At 37.4% G+C, this 25,616-nt stretch overlaps 1 protein-coding gene across 4 annotated transcripts in view; it reads left to right on the top strand.

Moving 5' to 3' along the window:
- The window catches only part of Apoo (apolipoprotein O), a 63,161-nt gene that overhangs the window by 10,071 nt on the left and 27,474 nt on the right, over positions 1-25,616 (top strand). For 2 of the 4 annotated variants that reach the window (XM_047536682.1, XM_047536683.1), the window contains exons 2-5: positions 16,034-16,141; positions 18,857-18,976; positions 22,140-22,194; positions 24,617-24,712. In XM_047536682.1, the coding sequence (XP_047392638.1) occupies positions 16,034-16,141; positions 18,857-18,976; positions 22,140-22,194; positions 24,617-24,712 (379 nt within the window). Of the gene's footprint in view, positions 1-1,911; positions 2,056-16,033; positions 16,142-18,856; positions 18,977-22,139; positions 22,195-24,616; positions 24,713-25,616 lie in introns of those variants that run through there. The other 2 variants (XM_047536687.1, XM_047536684.1) reach the window with 2 other exon arrangements.

The raw sequence follows: 25,616 nt of genomic DNA on the forward strand, positions 1-25,616 counted from the left end.
GCAGGGAGTGATTGGTCGGGCTGAGGGATCCTGGAGATGGGGCTCAGTCTGTCCGGCCAGGGGTCCTACAGGGCCTGGCTGTTGTCTGAAAATGGCGGCAGCCACGTGTAATCAAACCTGCAGGTACTGTAACAGTGAGCTTCCAGGCAACAGCAGGCAGCTGGTGCTCCACTGGCGGTCGGCGATCAGTTTGCTGACTGTTGTCGGATGATCGGGAGGTGAACCTTGTGCGTTGGGTGATGGATAGGTGCAAGGCAGGCGATGGACAGGCGAGAGGCAGGCAAATGGCGGATGATAGGCGCCTGCCAGGGAGCAATCAAGAAACAGATATCCTCTGCTTGAAACCGGAGTTATGGAGCGACAAGGAATGCAGCCTCCCTCTAGTCTGCCATCTTGGATCTCTCCTGAAATAGAATTCTGATAAATCTTTCCTTTTGTCACCTTTATTATTACCACCAAATAAGTATGCTGATATGTTTTCTTGAGCTTTTCTGAGTTAGTGGATAATGAATTTTATTTCAGGATATCAAGAGTGTTACCAAATATTTGTCATAAAATGGTGATGTTAGGTCCAATAGTTGAGAAGCAGTGCTTGTCATACTTTAATGTATGTGCAACACTTGTTAAAATCCAGATTCCAATTCAGTAGGTCTGGGAGAGAGCCTCAGATTCTTCATCTTTTTAGTGAGCTTCCAGGTGCTATAGTGTGTTCCATCACACTTGGAACAGTCAAGAATTGAGCCAAATTGCTAGTGAATCATTTCTTGTATTTTTGAGGTGGATGGTTTTGGGAAGGGGCCCTGATTAAAAAACAGAAAAGGTTAGCAGCTAGGCTGGGGATGTAGCTCAGTGGTAGAGCGTTTGCTTTAGCATGTAGGAGGTCCTGGGTTCAATCCCCAGCACTGCCGAACAAAAACAAAGGCGAGATGCATTACTATTGGGAACAGAACAAATGGTAGGATTGATCTCTCTTCGGGAGTGAACAGCTTGGGGCAACTAGAACTGGAGGGCAAGGGAGTTGATAGTGTAGGTGTTGGGGGAAAAGTACAACGTGTGTAACGTGTTATGTGCATGTTTAATTAAAATAGCCATTTTTTTGATTTAGCTATTCATCTTGTAGTCAGTAGGGGGCATTGGTGGATTAAAAAACATTTGAAAAACTTCCCAATATTTGCATTCCTTTTTAGGAAGTTTTCTTAGTGCCACTTCAGGAAGTTTGGATATTGAATATATACACCCAGTCCCCAGATTCACATTACTATATTTTACTCATTTCTCAGATTTTATCACTCTCCAACTATATGTTGTGTACCATGCCAGGACCCTGGTGTGTACAAATGAAATGAGCCAGTTCTTATCTAAGAGAGTTCCCAATTCTGACCACACATCAGAATTATTCAAGGACAGAAGAAGCTTCCAGGGCCCTGCTCATGCTTCCAATTTACTTTCTTAGGTGGGGTTCAGGAACCTCCAGGTTTGAAAAAAAGCCCCCAGGTGATAGTGAAACTTTCATTTCAGAAGCTCACATGTGGTTATCAGTACAGATATATATTTTAAAAGTGTATCATAATGGGCTGGGGAGATAGCTCAGTTGGTAAAGTGCTTTCCTTGCAAGCACAAGGTCCTGGGTTCTAATCCCCAGCACCGCAAAAAAAAAAAAAAAGTGTATTATAGTGCGGTGAGTCTCAACTTTGCATGTTAGAGATTCTGGGAAGCTTTCAAAAGTCCCTATGCCCAGTCTGGACCCAAGACAAATGATGTCAAAATCTCTAAGGGTGACATCTTAGGCATCATGTGTTTGGAGCATTCATCCAACCTTGAGAACTACCAGCTTAGAAGGAAGAGCACCAGCAGGGGGCAATAGAATACAGAGAAGAGCGTACTTGTGCTGACCTTCGAAGTCAGCCAAACAAGGTTGAAAATAACTTTCCAAGCAGAAAAGAAAAACTCAGACAAGAACACAGGAATGAGAGTTCATCATTGAACCTCCTCACCCTGTTACCTTGAGTGAAATATAAAGGCCTATTTAGCTGCTGCCTCATCTGTAAAGCAAGGGTAAGTCTAACACCAACTTCAAATAGTGTGGGTTAAATTCATTCAAACCCAAAGCTTAGAACAGTGCTTGGTACAAAGGAAGTGCTCAAGAAATGTAAGCCATTTTTAAGTTTTAGTTGCCATCTTGTAGGAGGCTGCTAAGTGTGTATTGTGATAGTGTGCAGTCTTGGGGCTCTCCAAAAATGTTTTCTGTTTTAAAACTTGGTAGTTGATCAGATGTGACAGAGGAGGGAGGAGGAAGATTCAAGGATGCTGTCCAGACTTTTAGTTTGGAAGATTGAGTGACTGTCAGATCTATTCATTGAAATGAGAAAGTAGAAGAAGACTGAGTTGGTATGGTGGTAGGGAGGTAATAGTTTGATTGAAGCATCTGTGGACACTGAAAGGTAGTACTCAGCTGACATGGAACCTGAGGATATGGGGTTTTCCTGGAAGATATGTGGTGGACTGGAGATTGGGGATTCATTATCTGGTTTCCTGCTGAGGCCTCTAAAGCAAGAAGGTGGCATAGTGAAAGCTAGTCTGAGTCACTTCCTTGCTGAAGGGCAAAGATGTGACCTGTACTCAGAGCTTGCCACATAGAGGAGACTGAGTAAATATGTCCTTGGCTATAAGTCATTATTACCTCACACATTCTTTGTGGCTTGGTGTGATGCCTGTATTGCTTGTCTTCCTGAAATTAATTTTCTTACCATATTACTAGTATGTTACTAATACAAACTGAGTAGAGAATTACAACATGAAATGGAAAAGGAAAAGCATCTGTAAATTAGAAGAGTACTCTTTTATACTGAATATTATTTTAAATGTCACCTATTTTGAAATATAATCAAGAGTTTTTCCCCTTACAATTTAAACATATCTGAGGGAATTCTTGAGGAATTATAGTACATACATTTTTACTCACATAAATCAATTTTTTATGTGCAACATTAATTGGATTTTTTCCCCTTTCTTACCCTTCAAAGAAGTTGAACGGTAGATCACAAAGAAGAAAAAACTGCCCTGCAGCTCTGGACGCAGTCTGAAAGCACAGGCTCAGGTTCTAGTTGTTGTGTTTCTTGTTTCTGGCCAAGCAACCCTTGATGAGCTTTCTTAAACTCTCCGAGGCCCTGATCACGGTACCGTAGGGATAGTCATTTGCCCCTCCATATCTCATGGGGTTGTTGGGAGGTTCAAATAAGATAACATATAAAACATAACTGTTATGTCAGGTAACAGATATGAAAAACATTATATGAATGTATGGTGTTTAACATCCCTCCTGCATCACATCTGTCCACTAAAGTGATCTGTGGTTGCAGGTTAGCTCTCTGCTCATAGGTCAGAGTGGTTCAAACTTAGATAAATTCACATCTTATTTAGAAGTGAATTCTCCCCACTGAAGCACTCTTCCATCTTCCTCTAAAATGCAGATAGCTTCCCATTTGCAAATAGCACTGGAAGAGGAGAAGAAAGGTGAAACAGATGAATGATGACTAATATTTTAAAAGAATGGGGAGATCAGAAACAAAATGGAAGAGAAAAGTAGATAATTTAGTAGACATTTATGCTAAATGAATTTATTACCCCATGAGACCTGTTCATATTTGTAGACTTCTAGGACATAAAGGTTTAATTTATAATATATATGTAGATGCGTTTCACACCCATGTCCTTTCCAGGCTAGACTGGAACTTCTCAGAGGCTAAGAAATGAACTTTGATATTTACATGGTACATTTGAAATTATCACAAGTAATTAGATGCATAAGAAATCTCTGTAGCAAGATACCTGTTTCAAAAGCTTAAAGTTGATGATTTTTAATACAACAGCAGAATGCCAAAAGATTTTTTAAATAGAGGAATTGAAGGAGTTTGTATCAGTTGCTTTTCCCCAATAATGTTTAAATGGAATTTTACAGTTAGTTCATACAACATAAAACTTTATGTAGTTATTTTCTGGGAGAAAAAAAAATCCCCATCTAACGATATGTTTTAGAATTTAAAAGTTTTTTTTTTTTGCTTTTGCTGGGTTTTTCCTAATTTTTGCATAGCTTCATGCCAGTTTTATTAGAAGACTTCAACAGTGCCAATTTCTTTCTGTGTTGTTTTTTTAAACTTCTGTTCATTGTACACTGAAACTTGGAGAAGCAAGAATTTAGAGTAAGGGTCATAGGTTTCCAATATGCTAAATGCCCATAACTTTGAATATTAAGCTGTTTTCATGATTTTTATAGCTTTATGCATTATAGATAGCATAATTATATTTTGAGTGAATTTTGTTTTAAAGATGCTTTAAGTACAGTCACCCTTTGTCTCCCAGCTTCTTTCTGAGTATTTGAAGCAATTCAGTGTGTTTTATTCAAAGCCCACACTGGCTCCCACTTAAGGACTTCTTTGTTTGGTTCCATGAGGATGAGGAGCCCTCTGTGAAAGTTAAAGAGAGATTCATAAGTGTGTGTTCATTGCCTTATTTGGAAGGGATAACCAGGAGATTCTTTTTCAGCTATGTCTATTCATTCCTTTGAACAGTCTTTTTAAATACAATATGTGAAAATAATAAAGGTTCTTTTCTTTCTTTTTCCTCATTCCACAAATTCAGTGCTTGTGAAATAGCAGCTTGTTTTTCTTTGTCTAGCTGAAATGAATCTCCTTTACTATTGGAGGGACTGATTCATGTGTCATATTATGACATAGGTTAGATGGGTGAGTAAGTAAGCAAAAAGTGATACCAGAACTCCAGCAAGTTTCCTAAATTGTCTATTGTTGACTTACGTCACTTGGCAAATATTGATTTTGAGCCTGTTTGTGGAGTCAGTCATGCTGTTTGGGAACTCTGTTAAAGTTGCTGTGTATAGTCCAAATATTTATTTTTCTGGTTTTTATGCCTTATTTTTGCAGAGATTTTCACTATGAATTCAGATTATCATCAGTTGAATTGTCTTGCATATGATTGTCTTTCAAAAATATGTGTATTTCTCTTCTCCTTACAGAAGTAAAAGCACAAGAATAGCTGAGATGATGCTGGAGGCATTTCTCAACAGAGTTCCGAATTCTTTGTGCACATGGTAGTCTATTAAGAAATGAAATTTGGGCCTACATATATTTTACTTTGACAGAGTAGCTCTTTTTTATTAATTTATGTACATTGTTTTTAGTTGCTTGAAAAATAGACACATTTGAAAAGCAAGACTTGATGTAAATGTACCCCTACAATTTTTTCCTTTCTGTTTTCCCTGAACTCAGAAGAGATTGAATGGATCTCAAGACACCATTCCAAGAGGGAGAAAAAAAAGATATATTTGGGAGTTTTAGGCAAGAAGCAATCAATTTCTGTCTTGATGAGGAAGTTTGAAATAAATTTGGAATCTACTAAATTACATATCATCAGTGTTCCAAGTCTCTGAAACCAATACAAACCAACTGGATGACTCAAAACCTGCCTAAATTAATAATTATCTCACTTTTCAGCCCTGAGGTTTCTTTCCTGTTTATCACACAGGTCTATTATTTTTCTACATAAATCCTACAAAATTTGATAGCTATTTTTTAAGGAGTAGAAAACGAAACAATTGTAGATTAAATATATTTTCTTTGCTTTGTTGGTCTAATTTTGTAGGGAATTCTGTCCTCAAAAGATAAAATAGAACTTATTTTCTGTGAGAAAAAGATAACATTAAGGCTGGAGCTGTAACTCAGTGGTAGAACACTTGCGTCACATGTGCAAGGCACTGGGTTTGATCCTTAGCACTACATAAAAATAAATAAATAAATAAAAATATTATGTCCATCTATAACTAAAACATATTTTTAAAAAGATAACATTAATCTTGAAAACAGCCTCTTTTTTTCCTTAGCATATCTTTTTGGATTAAATTCTGTTTTTAGTGGTTGGGAAAAAAATAGGATATATCGGTCACTCTAACACAGAACTACAGAATTGAAAGTTTTTCATAAAATAATTTTGCATTTGTCATAGTGGGAGGACACTTGTTTAAAGTCTGAACTCTTAAAATATGGGTTTTATAATCCCCTTTACTATGAATCAGACTGAAATGATTGTGGTTTCTGTTGTTTATGATAAATATGAGTACCTGTCAAAGCTGTCATTTTGAGAGTTTAGATTTAATTATTTTCTTGATTTGTTTATTCCCATAACTCTATTACTGGTCACTATATTTATCCAAAAATATCACAGAGCAAAACATTTTTACCATTCTTTGTTTGAAATTATCTTAATATTTTGTAGCAAATTCTTTAAAATATCCCCAGGAGCTAGCCATTTTTGTTCTTTGCATATTATTAAACAAATCAATATTCATTGTAAAAATGTCAAGAAATACAGATAATACTAAAAAATCACCCTTAATGCCACCACACATAGACGATCACTGTTAACATCTTTGGAATCCTACCACAAGTTTCCCTTCTTCCCCCTTTTTAAAACAACTACCATTTTCTAATATGCATTCCCACTTTTATTTTAAATATACTGAGACTGATTTTCTTCCTTCTTTCCTTTCCAGGGATTGAACCCAGGGCCCCATGCATGCTAGGCAAGTGCTCTGCCACTGAGCCCTAAAAATATCTCAAGCTCTAAAAGTATTTTGTTTCAAATGAAAAATGCTTTCAGAATGGAAACTATTGCAGAAAAGGTTGGTTGAAGACCAAAGAACCAGTATAACATTTGGGCAAAAAAGAACATGGTTATGCCCCTTCCTGTAAATAGGGGACTATATAATTTTAAATGGCATTTACTTTTAAAATATTCTCTGATTTATTTTCCACAGAGATTTTTAAATGGATATTATTCAGCAACTTTGGAAAGAGCTTCACGTTTCAGTATACAGGTTATATGACAGTCAGCTAAGTAAAATAATAGCTAAAATGAAATGATTAAAGCATCAGATTTGTTTATGCAGTTTTTTTGCAGTGCTTGGGATTGAACCCAGGTCCTCACATACACCAGATAAGCCCTCTATACTGAGCCACATCCCCAGCATTTATGCAGTTTTTGATACCAAATTATTTTGAGTCATCGAAGCCCCTTCTGCTATATTAAAACAGAACAATACTGGATGGTACATGCCTTTAAGTAATCCCAGCTACTCAGGAAGCTAAGGCAGGAGGATCACAAGTTCGAGGATAGTCTTAGCAACTTAGTGAGATTTTAGTGAGAATTAAAAGGGCTGGGAATATAGATGAGTGTTAAAGCAACCCCTGGTTCAATTCCCAGTAACACCCTCACACCACAGAATTTCTTGATTGAGAATGTTTTTTATATTACTCAAGTAACAACCATTAAGTGGTCTTCCATGTTTTCTCTATGTAGAGATCATTTCTACTAATGGGTGTAGCTAAAAAGATTGTGGTATGTTGAAAATCATCTTCATGTTCCAGACTTAGTTTCTTTTCTTACTCTTTTTGTAGAGGATGTTCCTAATGGCACTGATTCTTAACATCTAGTCTGTTGGATGACTTTGCTTAAAAAAAAAAGAAATTCATAAACTTTCTGATTGTTGATTTTGCCTCCTTTCTGCATTTTTTTCCAAGAGATTTTTGGTTGTTGTACAACAAATGTTTTCTGTGTTAATTCTGTTCCTTGTCAGTTAGTGCACTTATCACAGGTGGTGTAATAATTTTTTTATCCACATTATCAGTTATGCCAACTGAAGCTTAATAACCAGTCCCTGTGGAGGCTGGAACCACTTCTTATTATCTTTGAACTCTGTTTTCATTGTTTCACTAAAGAGCTGCTTCGATGGTGTTCTTTGTGTGACTTGTGGGAGCATTAAATGAGGAGAGAATCTGAGATAAGTAGGTTTTTGGAGAAAGATAAATTCAAAACATCATGTTGTACTCCTTAAATATATATATTTTAAAAGATTTTATATATATTTATATATGCATATTATATATAGCACATATATGCATATTATATATAGCATATATATATATACATATATATATATATATGAAGTATATTCCATCACCTCAAGAAAAAAGGGGGGAATCACTTTTGGATATGTCCTGTCTGAAGTAGCAATTGAAATGTTTGGTGAAGATGTTCATCAGGGAGTGAGACATATAAGCCTGAGCTTAGGCAGAGGCCAGGCTTGTGGGGAGATATATATGTATACATATCTATATCTATAGCTATATATATATATATATATTTTTTTTTTTTTTTGTTACCAGGGATTGAACCCAGGGGCCCTTTACCACTGAGCCACATCCCCATCCCTTTTTTATATTTTATTTAGAGACAGGGTCTCGCTGAGTTGCCAAGGCTATCTTTGAACTTGAGATCCTCCTGCCTCAGCCTCCCAAGCCACTGGGATTACAGGCATGTGCCATGTGCCCAGCTGGGGATACTGATTTGGATATTAATAGCAGGTGTGAGAGGAAAAGACCTAGATTTAAATGAAATTGCTTTGGAGTGTGAAGAGGAAAGGAGTCTATCAATCCTAAGCCCTGTTCAGAGGAAGACAATGCCTACAAGCAAACTAGTAGAATGGGGGTAGAGAATTCTGGAAGCCAAAGAAAGAGTTTGAAGATGGTGGTTACCAGTTTCAGGGTGCAACCAAGATGCCAACTATCCAGTGGGGCTTAGCAGTTGCCTTTGAAGGCCATTGGTGGCATTGGGAAGAATTGTTTTAGTGAAGGGAGGAGGGGATAAAATCAAGAAAGCAAGTGAGTTTATGTTTTTGTGTTGTAATATGACATGCATGAAAGTACATAGATCATAAGGGAATTTTTACAAATGGAACATGCTAGTACATCTAGGGTACTCTAGAAGTCCTTGTATTCCTTCTAAGTCACTACCTAGCTTGCTAAGGGTATCTGCTGCAAACCTCAGGAGGAGGAGAAGACTGGATACTCCATAGAGTTGAAAACAAAAGCACATTTCAGGAATTTGAGCCCCATCATTCATCAGAGTCTGAATAATTCTTGGAATGTCTTATTTAGATTGATGTTTTTATTTGTCTTTTAAAGCAATTTTACTGGTACACAATCAAAATATGGTCCTGGAGCTAGAAAATTCTGGTCAGTGCTACTTGGAAAGCAGAACAGTTTAGCCTTCTGGGTACCCATTATGATCTGAGAATTTATGGCCTCACCAGGTTTATATCTTGGTTAATTGTCCAGGAACCTACCCTTGCTGCTGGAACTGAAGGATAAACTCAGTCTTATGCCAGAGTCTTTTTAGAATACTAATTGTCTGAGTCTTTGAGTACACTCAAGCTTCCTGGAAGCTCTGTTAAGGCAGGGATCACATCTGCTTAGTGTGCCTGTTGTGGGGTAGGTGTGCAATGAACATTTGTCTTTGAAATGAAATTCCAGTTGACCTCTTGTACTTGTTATATCATGTGTGACACTGCTTACTTGGCTAGATTTGCTTTGCAGTCATCAGTCCTCGCCAAGTTTCAGTGGAGTGAAAGAAACAAATGAGAGCATTTAAGGTAATAGCAACCTACCCCTTTATAGCAAATGTTAGAACCCCAACTAATCAAAGGCCAATCCTATTGCTCAGTTTCCACTGACAGTTAAGGTGACTATGAACTGAATAAAACAAATGTTGAAAGATAGTCTAAGGTAGAGAATGTACTTTGATAGGGTGATATCTTGCTGGGGAACAGAATCACACCAGAAAGATTTAGCCACATTGAGCCAAGAAATTTAGTGATATTTCTGAGTTTTGCAGAGCTGAGGGTCATCAACTCAGCTTTGTCTGAGCCAAATTTCAGTTTTCCCTATGACTTTGGGTCTCATAACTATATTCAAAACCTCAAACAAACCAGTACATTGGGGACCATCCTCTGTGACCCCTGCCACCACCATCTGAATCCCAAGAGACCCAACTAGTAACTAAAGGGTATATAGTCCAGAGGGGCTGAATCTATAGAAACAGCCTTTGGATCTAGTCTATAGCCTAGCACTCATCAAAGATGCAGCTCTTTTTTTTTTTTTTTTTTTTATTATTTTTTTTTTCTTTTTATTGTAAACAAATGGGATACATGTTGTTTCTCTATTTGTACATGGCGTAAAGGCATACCATTTGTGTAATCATAAATTTACATAGGGTAATGTTGTTTGATTCATTCTGCCATTTTTTCCCTTCCCCCCCTCCCCTCCCACCCTTCCCCTCCATCTATACAGTCCTTCCTTCCTCCATTCCTGCCCCCCTCCCTAAACCCAACTCCAACCCCAACACTAACCCTTCCCACCCCCATTATGTGTCATCATCCACTTATTAGCGATATCATTCTTCCTTTGGTTTTTTGAGATTGGCTTATCTCACTTAGCATGATATTCTCCAGTTTCATCCATTTGCCTGCAAATGCCATAATTTTATCATTCTTTATGGCTGAGTAATATTCCATTGTATATATATACCACATTTTCTTTATCCATTCATCAATTGAAGGACATCTAGGTTGGTTCCACAATCTGGCTATTGTGAACTGAGCAGCTATGAACATTGATGTGGCTGTATCTCTGTAATATGCTGATTTTAAGTCCTTTGGGTATAGGCCAAGGAGTGGGATAGCTGGGTCAAATGGTGTTTCCATTCCAAGTTTTCTAAGGAATCTCCACACTGCTTTCCAGAGTGGCTGCACTAATTTGCAGCCCCACCAGCAATGTAAGAGTGTACCTTTCTCCCCACATCCTCGCCAACACCTGTTGTTGGTTGTATTCTTGATAATTGCCATTCTAATTGGGGTGAGATGGAATCTTAGGGTGGTTTTGATTTGCATTTCTCTTATTACTAGAGATGTTGAACATTTTTCCATATGTTTGTTGATTGCTTGTACATCTTCTTCTGTGAAGTGTCTATTCATTTCCTTAGCCCATTTGTCAATTGGATTATTTACATTCTTGGTGTAGAGTTTTTTGAGTTCTTTATAGATTCTGGAGATTAGCGCTCTATCTGAAGTATGATTGGCAAAGATTTTCTCCCACTCTGTAGGCTCTTTCTTTGCATTGCTGATAGTTTCCTTTGCTGAGACAAAGCTTTTTAGTTTGAATCTATCCCAGTTATTAATTCTTGCTTTTATTTCTTGTGCTATGGGAGTCCTGTTGAGGAAGTCTGGTCCTAAGCCGACATGTTGAAGCTCTGGACCTACTTTTTCTTCTATAAGATGCAAGGTCTCTGGTCTGATTCCGAGATCCTTAATCCATTTTGAGTTTAGTTTTGTGCATGGTGAGAGATATGGGTTTAGTTTCATTCTGTTGCATATGGATTTCCAATTCTCCCAGCACCATTTGTTGAAGAGGCTATCTTTTCTCCATTGCATATTTTTGGCCCCTTTGTCTAGTATGAGAAAATTGTATTTATTTGGGTTTGTGTCCGTGTCCTCTATTCTGTACCATTGATCCACCTTTCTATTTTGGTACCAATACCATGCCGTTTTTGTTACTATTGCTTTGTAGTAGAGTTGAAGATCTGGTATTGCGATACCCCCTGCTTCACTCTTTCTGCCAAGGATTGCTTTAGCTATTCTGGGTTTTTTATTCTTCCAGATAAAGATGCAGCTCTTAACAGAGTGGACATGGCTTTGATCTAGCAAACCAGACTCATCAAATCTAGAGTAGGGATGGTAGGCATGTGCTGAGGCAGGGTGGAGTAGTCTCCCACCAAGAGAATCCCCCTTTGATACCAAGAAGGAAGGTGACCCCCACAAGGTGTTGAGTGCATCATTGTAAGGCTTGTCTGCAGTGAACTTTTTACTGAGGCTTCTCCTATGGGTTTCCATCCATCACTTGGGGCAGTACCACCTAGTTCCTTACTGTGATTGGGTATGTGACTGACTCCTTAAGAATGACCCTTGGCCTAAAGTTCCCACCTTTATCTTGGTGCAAACTTTGCACAGATAAGTTATGCTGGAAGCCATGTTTTTTTTTTTTTTGTGGTGCTGGGGATTGAACCCAGGGCCTTGTGCTTGTGAGGCAAGCACTCTACCAACTGATCTATATCCCCAGCCCTGCCATGTATTTTTTAAGTGAAGTTTACACACACAGATTTAAAGTTGTATGATCTTAGATATACAATTTGAGTTTTGACAAATGCATACATCTTGTGTGATCCGTACCGAATTAAGATATAGTTTGGACTGGGGATATAGCTCAGTTGGTAGAGTGCTTGCTGTGCATGCACAAGGCCCTGGGTTCAAATCCCCAGCAACACACACACACACACAAAAGATAGAGTTCATTTCTTTCACTCCAAAATAATTCCCTTCTCAGTCCACTCCTTTTTATCCCTAGGTAGAGACTGTTCTGCTTTCTTTCACTGTACATGTTGGATGTAAGGCCATGAGTTTTAAAACATGGAGATTTTCATTAAGTCTGTATGATGAGAGATGTTAGGAATTAATATTTATTCATGTATATCAGTGATTCTCAATGTGGGGGTGTCTTCCCAGGAGGTATTTGGCAGTGTCTGGAGGCATTTTTGACTGTTGTGACTGGGAGTGGGTACCACTGGCATCCAGTGGGCAGAGGTCAGGGATGTGGCCAAACCTACAGTGGACAGGACAGCCCCACAATAAAGAATGATCCAGCCCAAATGTCAATAGTGCTGAGGTTGAAAAACCCTGAGTAAACCATGTGCTTGCTGTGGAGAGAGCATCTGTGGATCTCCCAAGTCTTCCATTTGAGGTTTGTTTTTCCTCTGATTTGTTTGTCTGGTGAGAGCCTTTACAGCTAAGAGGGACTCTGCAGGGAGTGATTTATTCCATACTGCCAACCTTTGGTTACAGATCTTGATGTGGGATGGAAGTTGGGCATCTTGGGAGGAAAACTAATAGGAGAAAAGAAAGAAGAAAACAACTTAGGCAGTAAAGGAGGGGGGCAGGCTTAGAATAATATTAAATCTAGAAAAAAATGAGTAAGATAAAAGGGGAAAAAAGTAGAAATTAATAATTAAAAATTTAATGTTAAAAAAGTAAATGAGACCGGTTGCAGTAGTACACACCTGTTATCCCAGCAACTCTGGAGGCTGAGGCAGGAGGATCACAAGTTTGAGGCCAGCCTTGGGAGCTTAGTGAGACACTGTCTCAATACAAGTAAATGAGTTGAGCTTTAATATAAAAAACGTGAGTGAGGATGTTCATTAAGAACATGAAAGTTAGCTGGGTGCTGTGGTGCATGCCTGTAATCCCAGCTCTTGGGAGGCTGAGTCAAGAGGATCGAGGCGTGAGTTTAGAGACAGCCTCAGCAATTTAGTGAGGCCCTAAGCAACTTAGTGAAACCCTGTCTCTAAATAAAAAATACAATAAGGGTTGGGGATGTGGCTCAGTGGCTAAGTGCCCCTGGGTTCAATTCCTGGTACCAAAAAAGAACATAGAAGTGAGGGTTGGGTGTAGCTCAGTAGTAGTGTTTGCTTAGTATGTACAGGGTCCTGAGTTTTATTCCCAGCACTGAGGGGAAAAAAAGAACATAAAAATGGAAATAGCAGTGAAAAGGTAGACCATGAGAAGGAAGATAGAATGTGTGAAAACAACAATTGAGAATGAAACAGCAGTTGCCTCAACCTGAGGCAAGACATGAAACCAAGGATAAGATAGGACACTATAGACCCAAGCCGCTTAGTGATTGGAGGTTCAAGTGCTAAATGGGGAAGCGAAGAAGGGTGCACCAGCTAGAGCAGATAAGGGAAGTGTGGGAAACAAAGTCCTGGGGTGGAGTCAGCTTACCACTGTGGAAAGTTCCCAGTCCAAGCAGCCAGACAGAGGGCAGAAAGCAATGAGTTCATGCCTTCAGATACCCGCAGCCTGTGTGCCTTCACTTCAGGCTGAGGAGGGCCTCCTTCATGGGAATTGCCTCGAACTCTTGGGTGACTCAAGCCTCAGATGACCTGTCCTCTTTAAGAGACCAGGGGTGGACAAAAAGCTATGTGTTGATGAATCAAAACTGAATTTAAAAAACCAGACCCCTCTGAAGGTTGTAGCAATTTTCTAGGACCAAGGTATTGATTGATCTTAGGTTGGATCAGGTGTTGCTAGTCCTGCTGAATAATTGTGATGCATACAAACCACAGTGACCAATGTCAGCAGAAGCAAAAGAAATCTGTAGAAACACTGTCTTGAAATTAAGACCTTTCAACAGGAACACTTAATACTTCAGGGTGTATTAATTGTTTTTATACCATTTAAAGTAATATCCACTTTTCTTTATGACTTTCAACTCTTGTTTCTGAAATATGGGAATTTCCTTTTTTCATGTATGACTTCAGGTGTGCGTTTTAAGAGACGTTTTTGTTATACATTATCTAGCATTGTATATTTTGTGAGTATTACAGGATAGTCTTGTCTTTCACAATACAAGCACTGCAAATCTTAGTAATATAATTTCCATTATGCTAAATCATGCCTAACTAGATAGAACAAGAACAACTATTTATGTTTTCACCTCTTTTTCATCCCTTCCTGTTGCTCATTGAGGCAGGCAGTGAACAGTTATTGGGTGTCTCTTATGTGCCAGGTACAGCCATAGCAGTATTTAAGATACAGTCTCATCCTGAAAATGATTCCAGTATGGTAGGGAGAATTTGATAGATGTAAGTAAATGGGTAAATAAAAAATAAAATAAAAACATGAATTCTCCCTGCTTTTAGGCAATTCTACAGAAAGACAAAGCAGGTAGAGGAATTTTTAGAGGAATTGTCATATGTGAACCCATGAAGCTGGAAAGCAGCATGAGAGAAATATAGGGAGTTTGAGTTTTGTGAGGAAGGGCAAAGTGACAGATGAGGTTAGAGAAGGCTTCTGTGGTCAATCATAACAGACTTTTTGGTTGATGTACAAGTCCTAGGTAATAAATACCAAAAGACCTTAATTGAAGTTAAAACCTTTCAACATGAACACTTAATGCTTCCGAGTGGGTTAATTGTTTTTATACCATTGAAAGTAATAACAATTTTTCTTTTGGCTTTCAGCTCTTTTTTGATTGTAGAACTTAATCAAGGTTGTCATTTAGAAAAATCATTCTTTCTTGTTCGGTGGTTTTAATCCTTAGAGGGCCAGTGACCAGTTAGGATGCTGCTAAAACAATCCAGGAAATAAATGAGGGTCCAAAGAAAGATTGTTTAGGAAGGGATACATAGGAAAAAGTAGAACTGAGATTATTTAATAGGCAGAGTGGAAGGACTTAGTGATCCATAGGATGGGGATGGTGGTGAAGATGACCTCAGAATTTCCTTTTTAAATTACTGATTAATTATAAATGGGTAAATAAAAATCATTATTTATTAAATATGATGTCTTGAAATATGTATACATTATGGAATGGCTAAATCAAGCCAATTAACATGTTACTTCACATATTTACTTTTTTGTGTGAAATCTAAAAATATTGAACTCAGAAGCAGAAAGTAGAAAGGTCTACTGGGGCTGGGAGGGTTGGGGGAGGGCATTGAAGAGATGTTCAAAGAATAAAAAATTTCAGTTAGACACAGGAAGAATAAGTTTGAGAGCTATATTGTACAACATAGTGGCTGTTAGCTAACAGTTAATAACAATGTATTATATTTTTGAAAATTGCTAAGAGTACATTTTAAGTGACCTCAGAGTTTCTGATGAGGTTGTCATAATGAGGTTGATGAGAAGAAATGGAGAAATAAGGGCAGGTGTTAGGGAAAGATGATGAGTTGGTTTTGAACATGTTCCCAAGATTAAGTAGATAGCTATCTTATATATAGACATATCTGTTTATCTAGTTATATATCTCTTTTTTATTTTTTTACTGGAAAGTCTAGGTAGAAAAACTTAGGAAATATTGTGAAAATTAAGATAAAGTTGAACTGAAATTTTAAGTCTGTGAAAACATGTATTTTAGGTTCTGACTTCCTCAGAATTTCAGGAATGCATTTACTTCTCATGGAGTGCTTATATGTATCTTTCAGGGCAGGAGTGACTGAGCTTATGAATATGTCATGTTGTACATATTTGGTTTATAGTTTGGCGAGAAGGTTGAAAATTACTTCTGCATTTCAGGTAATTCAGAGGTCCGTGGGGCCAGCCAGCCTGAGCCTGCTTACCTTCAGAGTCTACGCAGCACCAAAAAAGGATGCGCCTCACAAAAATTCCATGAAAGTTGATGAGGTAACATGCTGTTCATGCAGTGATATATTTTTTGACATCTGACTTAGTTACTGTGGGAGAATTTTTACAAATTGTATATCAGGAAGATAGTTAGCAGACATTTAATTTTTTATGTTTGTGGTGCCTTGTGCATGCTACGCAAGCTCTGTACCACTGAGCTATACCCCTAGCCCAGTTAGAAGATATTTAAAAGGATTATTTGTTTGGTGTTAAGTTTTTTGAGCTCTTTGTATATCCTGGATATTAATGCCCTATCTGAGGAGCAGGTGGCAAAGATTTTCTCCCCATCCTGTAAATGGGCAAAGGAGCTAAACAGACACTTCTCAAAAGAAGAAATAAAAAGGGTTAACAAATACATGAAAAAATGTTCAACATCTCTACCAATTAAAGAAATACAAATTAAAACCATTGAAATTCATCTCACTCCAATTAGAATGGCAATTATCAAGAATACAAATAACAATAAATGTTGGTGAGGATGTAGGAAAGAGAGTATACTCATACATTGTTGTGGCACTACATATTAGTACAATCACTCTGGAAAGCAGTCTGGAGATTCCTCAAAAAACTAAAAATGGAACCACCATATGACCCAGCTATCCCATTCCTTTGTATACATCCAAAGGATTTTAAATCAGCATACTGAGCTGGGGCTGTAGCTCAGTGGCAGAGTGCTTGCCTAACACATGTGAGGCACTGGGTTCCATCCTCAGCACCATATAAAAATATTCTGTCCATCTACATGACAACAAACTTTAAAAAATAAAATCAGCATACTATAGCGATGCAGCCACATCAATGTTTATAGCAGCATAATTCACAGTAGTTAAGCTGTAGAACCAATATAGGTTCCCCTCAACAGATGAATGGTTAAATAAAATGTGGTATATATACACAATGGAGTATTATTACTCAGCCATCAAGAAGAATTACTTTATGGCATTTGCTGGTAAATGAATGGAACTGGAGAGTATCAGACTGAATGTTTTCTCTGACTTGTGGAAGCTAATCCAAAATAAGGACGGGAGGGGTGTTAAAAAAAAAAAGTAATAGAAGAAAGACCAGAGGAGTAAACAAAGAGGAATGAAAGGAAGGGAAGAGAGATAAGATAGGGAATGACAATGAAATGAACTTTTCTATGTACATCCACAAGACACTAATTTAGAAAAATCATAAGTAAATAGCAGAAAGATTAATATAGTAGAGAGAAGAACAGGGAGGGGGAGGGGAAATACTGGGGACTAAATTAGAACAAATTATATTCCATGCTTTTATAATTATGCCATAGTATATTCTATTGTCATATGTAACTAAAAAGAATACTGGTATAAAAATGCTGATAAATGAGATTTAAAAGGAGAAATATATTTCCTTATAGTTTGTTTTCTTTGGGGAAAATTAGTAAACTGTGGCTTTTTTAACAGATGAACTTTAATGGTATTATTGAACTCTAACAGATGAACTAAGGGCATAATTAAGAAATATTTTAAGGGCTGGGGAGATAGCTCAGCTGGTTGGGTACTTGCCTTACAAGCACAAGACCCTGAGTTCCAGTACTGCAAAAAAAAAAAAAAGAAATATTTTATAGATTTTTAATGAGGACCTGCCATGTCCCAGTAGATCATAAATGCAACTCACTTTTCTTGGTTTTTTTGTTTTTGTTTTTGTTTTTTGGTACTGGGGATTGAACCCATAGGCACTTAACCACTGAGCCACATCCCTGGATCTTTTTATTTTTTTAATTTTGAGACAGGGTCTCACTAAGTTGCTTAGGGCCTCGAGCTTGCAATCCTCCTGCCTCAGCCTCCCGAGCTGCTTGGATTACAGGCATGTGCCACCACGCCCAGCTGCAGCTTACTTTTTTAAGCAGTCTTCCTGATTCTGGACTGCTTGATCAAGCCAAGAAAATATTCACATTTTTCTCAAAGAAATTAAAGATCTGATTCTGTCTGTTTCTTGACTAGTAAAGACTCTTAAGTAGATATTTAGTACAGTACACATTAAATAAATAAAACAAGAAATCTTCTTTACATTGTTAACATTCTTTTTTGTCTGTATTTCCCACTGATTATTTGGAGATTCAGTTTCTGTTTCCTTTGAATAAGGTGAGGTACAGATCTACCTTTAGTTCCAGTGGGGTTACTTGAAAGGTGTTTATATAGAGCTAATTAGCTTATCTTTTGCCCTTCTTTTCTCAGGCCTTGGGACAATGGCAGTGTTGTGGGTGAAGAGAGCAATCAATAGTGACTGTGAGAAACTTCTTCTCTGGGTGGGGAACAAACCTGCTCTCCTACTTTGATTAGTATAAGACTGATCATTTGAACTATGTAATCAGTTATTCTTCAGTTACTCTCAAGCTTTTTTTAACCCCCTCCTCAACCTACTCTTTAGAGTGATAGACTCCTTTTTCCACACTATAAATCTGAGGTGAGATACCAGATACTGGTATAAATGGATAAAAGAAAGGTGCCTTGTTTTCCATCAGTGGATGAGGAGGGGAATGGACACCATGTAGCCCTGCTCTCTTGTCCTTGTCCTTATTGATTAATGAAGTGAGGTACAGAGATCATCTGAAGTAAAGTTTTAGCTTGTGCGTAACCCTTAAAGTTACTGTAATTTATAAATTATTAGAAATATTGCACCTACAAATTTGATAATTTATTACATGATCTCATTACTGTGTATGCTTTTTTATTTTTGTTTTAATGTGTGCAGCTTTCACTCTACTCAACTCCTGAGGGTCAATATAAATATGTGGAGGAACCAAGGACTCAACTCGAAGAAAGCATCTCACAGCTCCGACATCATTGCGAGCCATATACAAGTTGGTGTCAGGTACAGCTATTTAGAGTCCATAATGAAAAGTCTATATGGAATCAGGCATGGTGGCACACACCTGTAATCCCAGTGACTCAGGAGTGCACCTGTAATCCCAGCTACTCTGGAGGATCTCAAGTTTGAGGCCAGCCTCAGCAATTTAGCAAGGCCTTAACCAATTTAGTGAGACCCAATCTCAAACTAAAAAATAAAAAGGGCTGGGATGTAGTTCAGTGGTAAAGTGTCCCTGGGTTCAGTCCTGTGGTACTAAAACAACAACAATAAAAAACTAGTAAGAAAAAGAGAAAAGTCTATACTGGTTGCATGATTTCGGAAAAAGCCATAATAAAAGGGCCCAAGTTAAGAGTGCTCTGCTTACAAATGCTTGTCAGTACCACCAGGATAGCAGGTGCAACAATGCCCTAGGTTCCTGGTGGCAGCTGTAACCATAGCTGCAGAGAGAATTTCCCTCGCCCTAGGTGGGGTGTGGTACCTTGACTAGAGAGCAGACGACTGGTAACTGCCTTGTTGGTTGTGGTTATGAAAACATTTTGTTTACTAGAGAGCATATGGGATGCTAATGAAAGTAAGTGGGTATAATGTAAACATACTAAAATCGAGACTTTTTTTATCCTTAGAGATTCTACAAGTTGAGCATCTCTAATCCTGGGGCATTTTAGATATTGGATTTTCAGAGTAGGAATGCTCAATTGCTAGTTTATGGAGATATTCTGAAGTTTTAAAAAAAACAAATCTCTAAAATAGAAAATACTTCTAGTCCTAAGCATTTCACATAAGGTATATTCCACCTGCATCACTTTAAACAAATGATTGTAGAGCATTTAAAATGCTATAATAGAAAGTTAGATGCCAATATAGGGTAGAATTATGTATTTGAATACTGAACTATTTGTCCCATTGAACTACAGGTACAGATTGACTTCTGTCTGTACTCACGTTTTAGGTCAGACATTTTGTCATGATGGGAGTGAAATTATTTCTGTTTTTTTTAATACCTGAAACCAAAATTTGCAACTTTCAGAATTTGTAGGTATTGATACATGTTTGCCATATTTGATCTCGATTTTGAAAATTGAGGATTAATGAATACAAACTAATATGTTGTGGTGTATGAAATGTCAGATTTACTTTGCTTGAGATTTACAAATTCAGTTTTCATCCAGGGCTTGTCTTAAAATTTGAAATTTTCACTGTGCCACTGTGAGCTTCTGTTTACCATGTGAGATTAAAAAAAAGAACTGCCCATGAACTCTATTAATAATGTAAATTGGACCATTATACTTAAGTGAGTTATGAAATACCTAAAGACTTGTGTTGTAAAGTGCTTAGACTTTGTTATCTTGTTCTAGGTTTTTAAACTGTCTGCAAATAGTTAAGATAAGGTCAACAAGGGGCTGAGGGTATAGCTCAGTGATAGAGAGCATGTTTTGCATGTTCAAGGCCCTAGGTTCAATCCCTAGCACCATAAAAACAAACAAAAAACAAAACAAAACAAAACAAAAAAGAAAGAAAGAAAAAAGATAAGACCAGTAAATTTGTGCAGACATGTTTTTGTGTCATGTAGGCTTGACATGACAAGCTGTCAAAACCCAGTCTGTCTGGGCTTTATTTTGTTTTTGGTGCTGGGGACTGAACCCCAGGTCCTTGTGCATGCTAAGTACATGCTTTACCACTGAGCTATACCCCCAGTCTAATAAATGTATTTTTTGTAATGAAAGTATTTTATCTTTTGCCTTTCAACAACTTAAAGTTGCTTTTGTCTCCTTTTTTTTTAAAATGCATGATACTCAGTGTAACAAAACACCCCTCTGGATGATAAGGTAGTTATCAACATATCTATTTTCACTACTTCTAGATGATTTTTTTAATAATTGTAATAGTTTTATTTTCCTGAGTGGAATGAAGTTTTCATGAATGGAAATATTTCTAATTCCTGGTTCTGTTTTCAGACTACCAATTTCTAGTCCTTCCTTGAAGAACTAATTTGTTTTAATAGTAAAAGATTAAGCTAGCAAAAGAAGTGGACTGTGACTCTGTATTTTAACCTGTAGGTTTTCTTTCTCTTTTATGGGTGGGAAAAAAACCCATAATGGATTTTAGTGAAGAAATATTTATTTCTTTGTGTCTTCCCTCAAATTCAGCATTTATTATTTAAGGCCATTTAAAATAATGAGGGCCACTTTTCCTGGCTTGAACTGAATTATATAAAACAGATCTTTTTCTAAATGGCAGTTCTGATACCTTCAGATACCCTGATGTCTCTTCCTCCGTCTTTGCTCTAGAGGTCTTAAAGGTGGGTATCTTCTAGCTAGTCCCTGGTTTCCTTTAGGATCATCTAATGTTCATGTACAAAACTTTTCTTTTTTTTTTCTTTTTTCCTTTTTTGAGATGGAGTCTCAGTATTGCCCAAACTCCTGGACTTGGAATCCTCCCACCTCAGCCTCTGGGGAGAGCTAGAATTACAGGCCTGCTCTACCACCACTGACTACAAAGCTTTTTTATTATTATTGAAAAAATGTTGAGGGGCTGGGGATATAGCTCAGTTGGTAGAGTGCTTGCCTCCCAGGCACAAGGCCCTGGGTTCAATCCCCAGCACTGCAAAAAAAAAAAAAAAAAAAGAATGTTGATACTTCATTTGCTTCAGAATTGGGTTATCTTTTCAAACTGAGTTCTGTGATCCTTTGTCTCATTAAAGCTGGTTGTTTCTGCTTCAAATGGGCACTTTGCAGATGTAAGTTATAAAATAATGGCAAATCAGGAAATAGACAATATGAAACACAAATTTAATTTCATAGGAAAAGGATTGCCTCTAAATTATCAAGGGAATTGATCTTTAGTCTATTTTAGAAGAGTAAGAAAACTGGGTTGTTGAAACCACTCTACTTGGAATCTTTGTTTTCTGTGGCCATAGAAAGCCATTCTGCTGAGCAGTTTGCAGTGAAGAGGAAATTACAAAAGAAAAAAAAGAACCCAAAAAGTATTCTTTGTTCAAAATCTGTTAACAGCTGGGAGTATAGCTCAGTGGTAGAGCATGTTCTTAGCTTTCCCAAGGCCTTGGGTTAAGTTTCCAGCATCAAAAACAAGAAATGTCCAGTAAAGTATATTTTGTTGCTTTCTAATCAGCAAATCCTACTCATTCCATTTCTTTTTACTTTTTTAGGAAACATACTCCCAAGCTAAGCCCAAGATGCAAAGTTTGGTTCAATGGGGGCTAGGTAAGTCATTTTCTAATTAGGCATAATCAGTTACTTCAATAATATTGAACTGTTTAACTGGAATTTCATGAATGGACTCTGGAGATCTGTGGATTTCTTTAAATCTTATGCAGAATTTTAGAACTGTGTGAATTTTTCTGGAAAGAAAATCTATTTTTTTTTCATCAGATTTCAGGGGATTCATATCCCCTAAGTCTCTTCAACATTACTAAGATTACAGGGTTAGCAAGTGCAGATACACTGTATTATAAACAAAATGGATTTCCAGGTACAATATAATACAATACATTAACTCATCAGTAGATTCACATAATCAAAGTATCTCACTTGCATTGCTATTATTACATGCTAGAAGTTTAGAGGCAGGAAGGAACTGAGCTGCTGTGCCTGGGAAAATCCTTATTGCATAATTAGTAGTGTTCCTACATTTTTTCATTTGTTTTTTTATTGCCCATCCTTGATTGTTTCTCTTATGTAGGCCACTTACCACCTGCACTCATAAACTGAGGTCACAGTCTACATTCTGACTGATATTAGTCAGGAACTAGTAAATACAGACTGATCATATTTCATTCCCCTTGGGCATTTTGGTGAATCAAAATCTTGTTTTTAAAAGGATGTGTTTTCATGATGGAACAAAAAAACGTGAGACTGAGGAAACCTTTTCATTGTCACCTGTCATTTCCCATTGATTCATAGCAGTAGGCATTATTTGCAGTGTTTGTATTTTCTTCTTTTGGACTCATAGTTACCGCAAAGACTGTAAAGCAGAAACATTCCATTATGAGTTATTGTTGACTGCCAAGGCTGTCAGACCATTTCCCACTAGTTACAGTGAAGGCATGTTACCAGAAGCTGGGCTCTAGCTTCAAATGCAATCTTAAAACATCATTTTCTCTATTTCTTTGTAATTTACCCACTTCAGCTCAGCTCATCAAGAGCCATCTAGGTCTCCTCCTGTCAGCCATTTTATGTGCATGTCTAGAACTGAATAACACAATGCTGGTAGGCAAAAATAAAGGGAAGTAGAAAATTGCCTCAAATGACCCAGATGAGAAGATAGAAAGTCAAAATTAGGTTAAAGACAAAATAAGTAAAAAACAGATGGAAGTTAATGCAGACACATAACACGAGCCCTGTAGTAGTGTTTAAAATGATCATCACATCTCTCAAAGAACCAGGAAAGAAAAACTTCATGTATCTGGTGTTACCTGGGGGAGATAATTACTCAGTATTCTAGCTTACTGGTTCAGTTCAGCATGTGTTTGTCAAGTCACATCATGCCAGTAACTGAAGATCAAAGTTGATTTAGACAGTGGTCACAACCATTGAGATACATATAATGGATTATTTAATACTAGTGCAAATACAGAGATAATTACAGACCACTGTTGAAGTACAGAGGAAGGAGACTAGATTAATAGTCGTGGGGGAGTTGGGAGCAGTGAGGGGAAGGATTTTTTTAGATTTATCTTCAAGGACCAGTGTAAGCCACACCAGCGCATGGGTGTTGTAGACACACTTGTGATCAAAACTTAGAGGTGGGGGCTGGGGAGATAGCTCAGTTGGTAGAGTGCTTGCCTCTCAAGCACAAGGCCCTGAGTTCGATCCCCAGCACCGCAAAAAAAAAAAAAAAAAAAAAAAAAAAAACTTAGAGGTGGGACTATAAGCAGATCGGGGGTGTTGAAGATGAGGTTGCAAGAAACACATGAGGGCTTTTTAAGTCATGACCTAGTTGAAATTCATTTGTTCATTCATCCAGTATTCCTTAACTCCAGGCAGTGTTCTTAATAAATATCTGTTGAATGAATATCCACTATAAACACTGAGGGAAGATAACATGTACTAAGTCTCAGAAGTCCACCACTAAGGAGCTTATATTCTCCATGGGGAGACATGAAACATCTGAATAATTAAACACAATGTGCTATAGAGTTAGGTACCAAGTGATGGGTACAGAGAATAAATATGTGAATTCCAAGAAAGGTGGAAAATCTGGGCTGATGAGCTTAGAAAACACTTTTCTGAGTCTATAGGGCCCAAGCTATCTCTTACTTGGGTGAGACTGGAAAGGAAAGTAGGTATCTGTGAATGGAGTCACAAGGCATGGTGAATAGGCCACGTGTTGTATTTATTTTTATTCATTCTGTCACCACCAACAGTATCTATTTCCCACAAGTTTCCTTCATTATCTAAATTTATTGCTCTTGAGTTCAAATAATGAGTTCAGGTGGCAAAGGATACTTATTTTTCCTAGGCTTATGTATTTGGTTCCTGAAAGAATGTAAAAGAAGTCTGTTAGCAGCATGCAAACAACATGTAGTTTGGAAAGCATTTGATACTATATGTGCTAGTTATAGGTAAGACTTTGGTTTTTAATTGTAATTTATGGAATTTTTTTCCCAAATTGATTTCATTATAGATAGCTATGAATATCTCCAAAATGCACCTCCTGGATTTTTTCCAAGACTTGGTGTTATTGGTTTTGCTGGCCTTGTTGGACTCCTTTTCACTAGAGGTGGGTGCAATTTTGTGGGTTTTTTTTTTTTGAACAGTTTTTGTGGGAAAGATAGGATATGTTTGGTTCTTTACTTTCAGTGAACAGTTTTCAGAATAATGAGTTGGTTTCTAAACATTGACTTCTTTTTTAAAAAAAATTTTTAAGTTGTTGATGGACCTTTATTTTATTCATTTATTTATATGCAGTGCTGAGAATTGAACCCAGTGCCTCACACATTTGAGGCAAGCATTCTACCACTGAGCCACAACCTCAGCCCCATAAAGGTTGACCTCTTCATATATAATTAATATAGTCATTTACTTCATTCTCTTTAACTTTAAGTAAATATAGAAATTGTATACTCTTCGTAGAAAGAAATTAGTTTTTTCTTGTAAGTACATTTACTGCTCAAATCCCTATTGCTCTTAGGTGCAGAAAGAGTGAATTTTTGTTAGTCTTTCATTCCTGAGAATTAAACTGTTTCTAAATGTTTCACTGTTATATCAGGCTAGTAATCACAGTAAATACAACAATAACTTCATAGAGAATTTATTAACTTTTTGATGTGTCATGACTTCAATCATTAATGATGTATATTTTTTTTAAATGCTTAAAATTAAAGCTGGGTATAGTGGCATAGGACTCTCAGCTACTCAGGAGGCTGAGAGTCAGGAGGATCATAAATTTGAGGCCAGCTTCAGCAACTTAGCAAGACCCCATCTCAAAAAAAAAAAAGCTGACAAATGTCAACTTAAAAATATTACTGCAGGGGCTGGAGGCATTGCTCAGTGGTAGAGCACTTGCCTAGCATGTATGAGGCCCTAGGTTTGATCCCCAGCACCATCAACCCCAAAATCCACTATACTTACTGATAGATTACAAAACATTTATAGGAAATAAAGGTTGATAAAAGACTTCACTA

Source organism: Sciurus carolinensis, chromosome X (genome assembly GCF_902686445.1).
Source record: "Sciurus carolinensis chromosome X, mSciCar1.2, whole genome shotgun sequence".
NCBI lineage: Eukaryota > Metazoa > Chordata > Mammalia > Rodentia > Sciuridae > Sciurus > Sciurus carolinensis.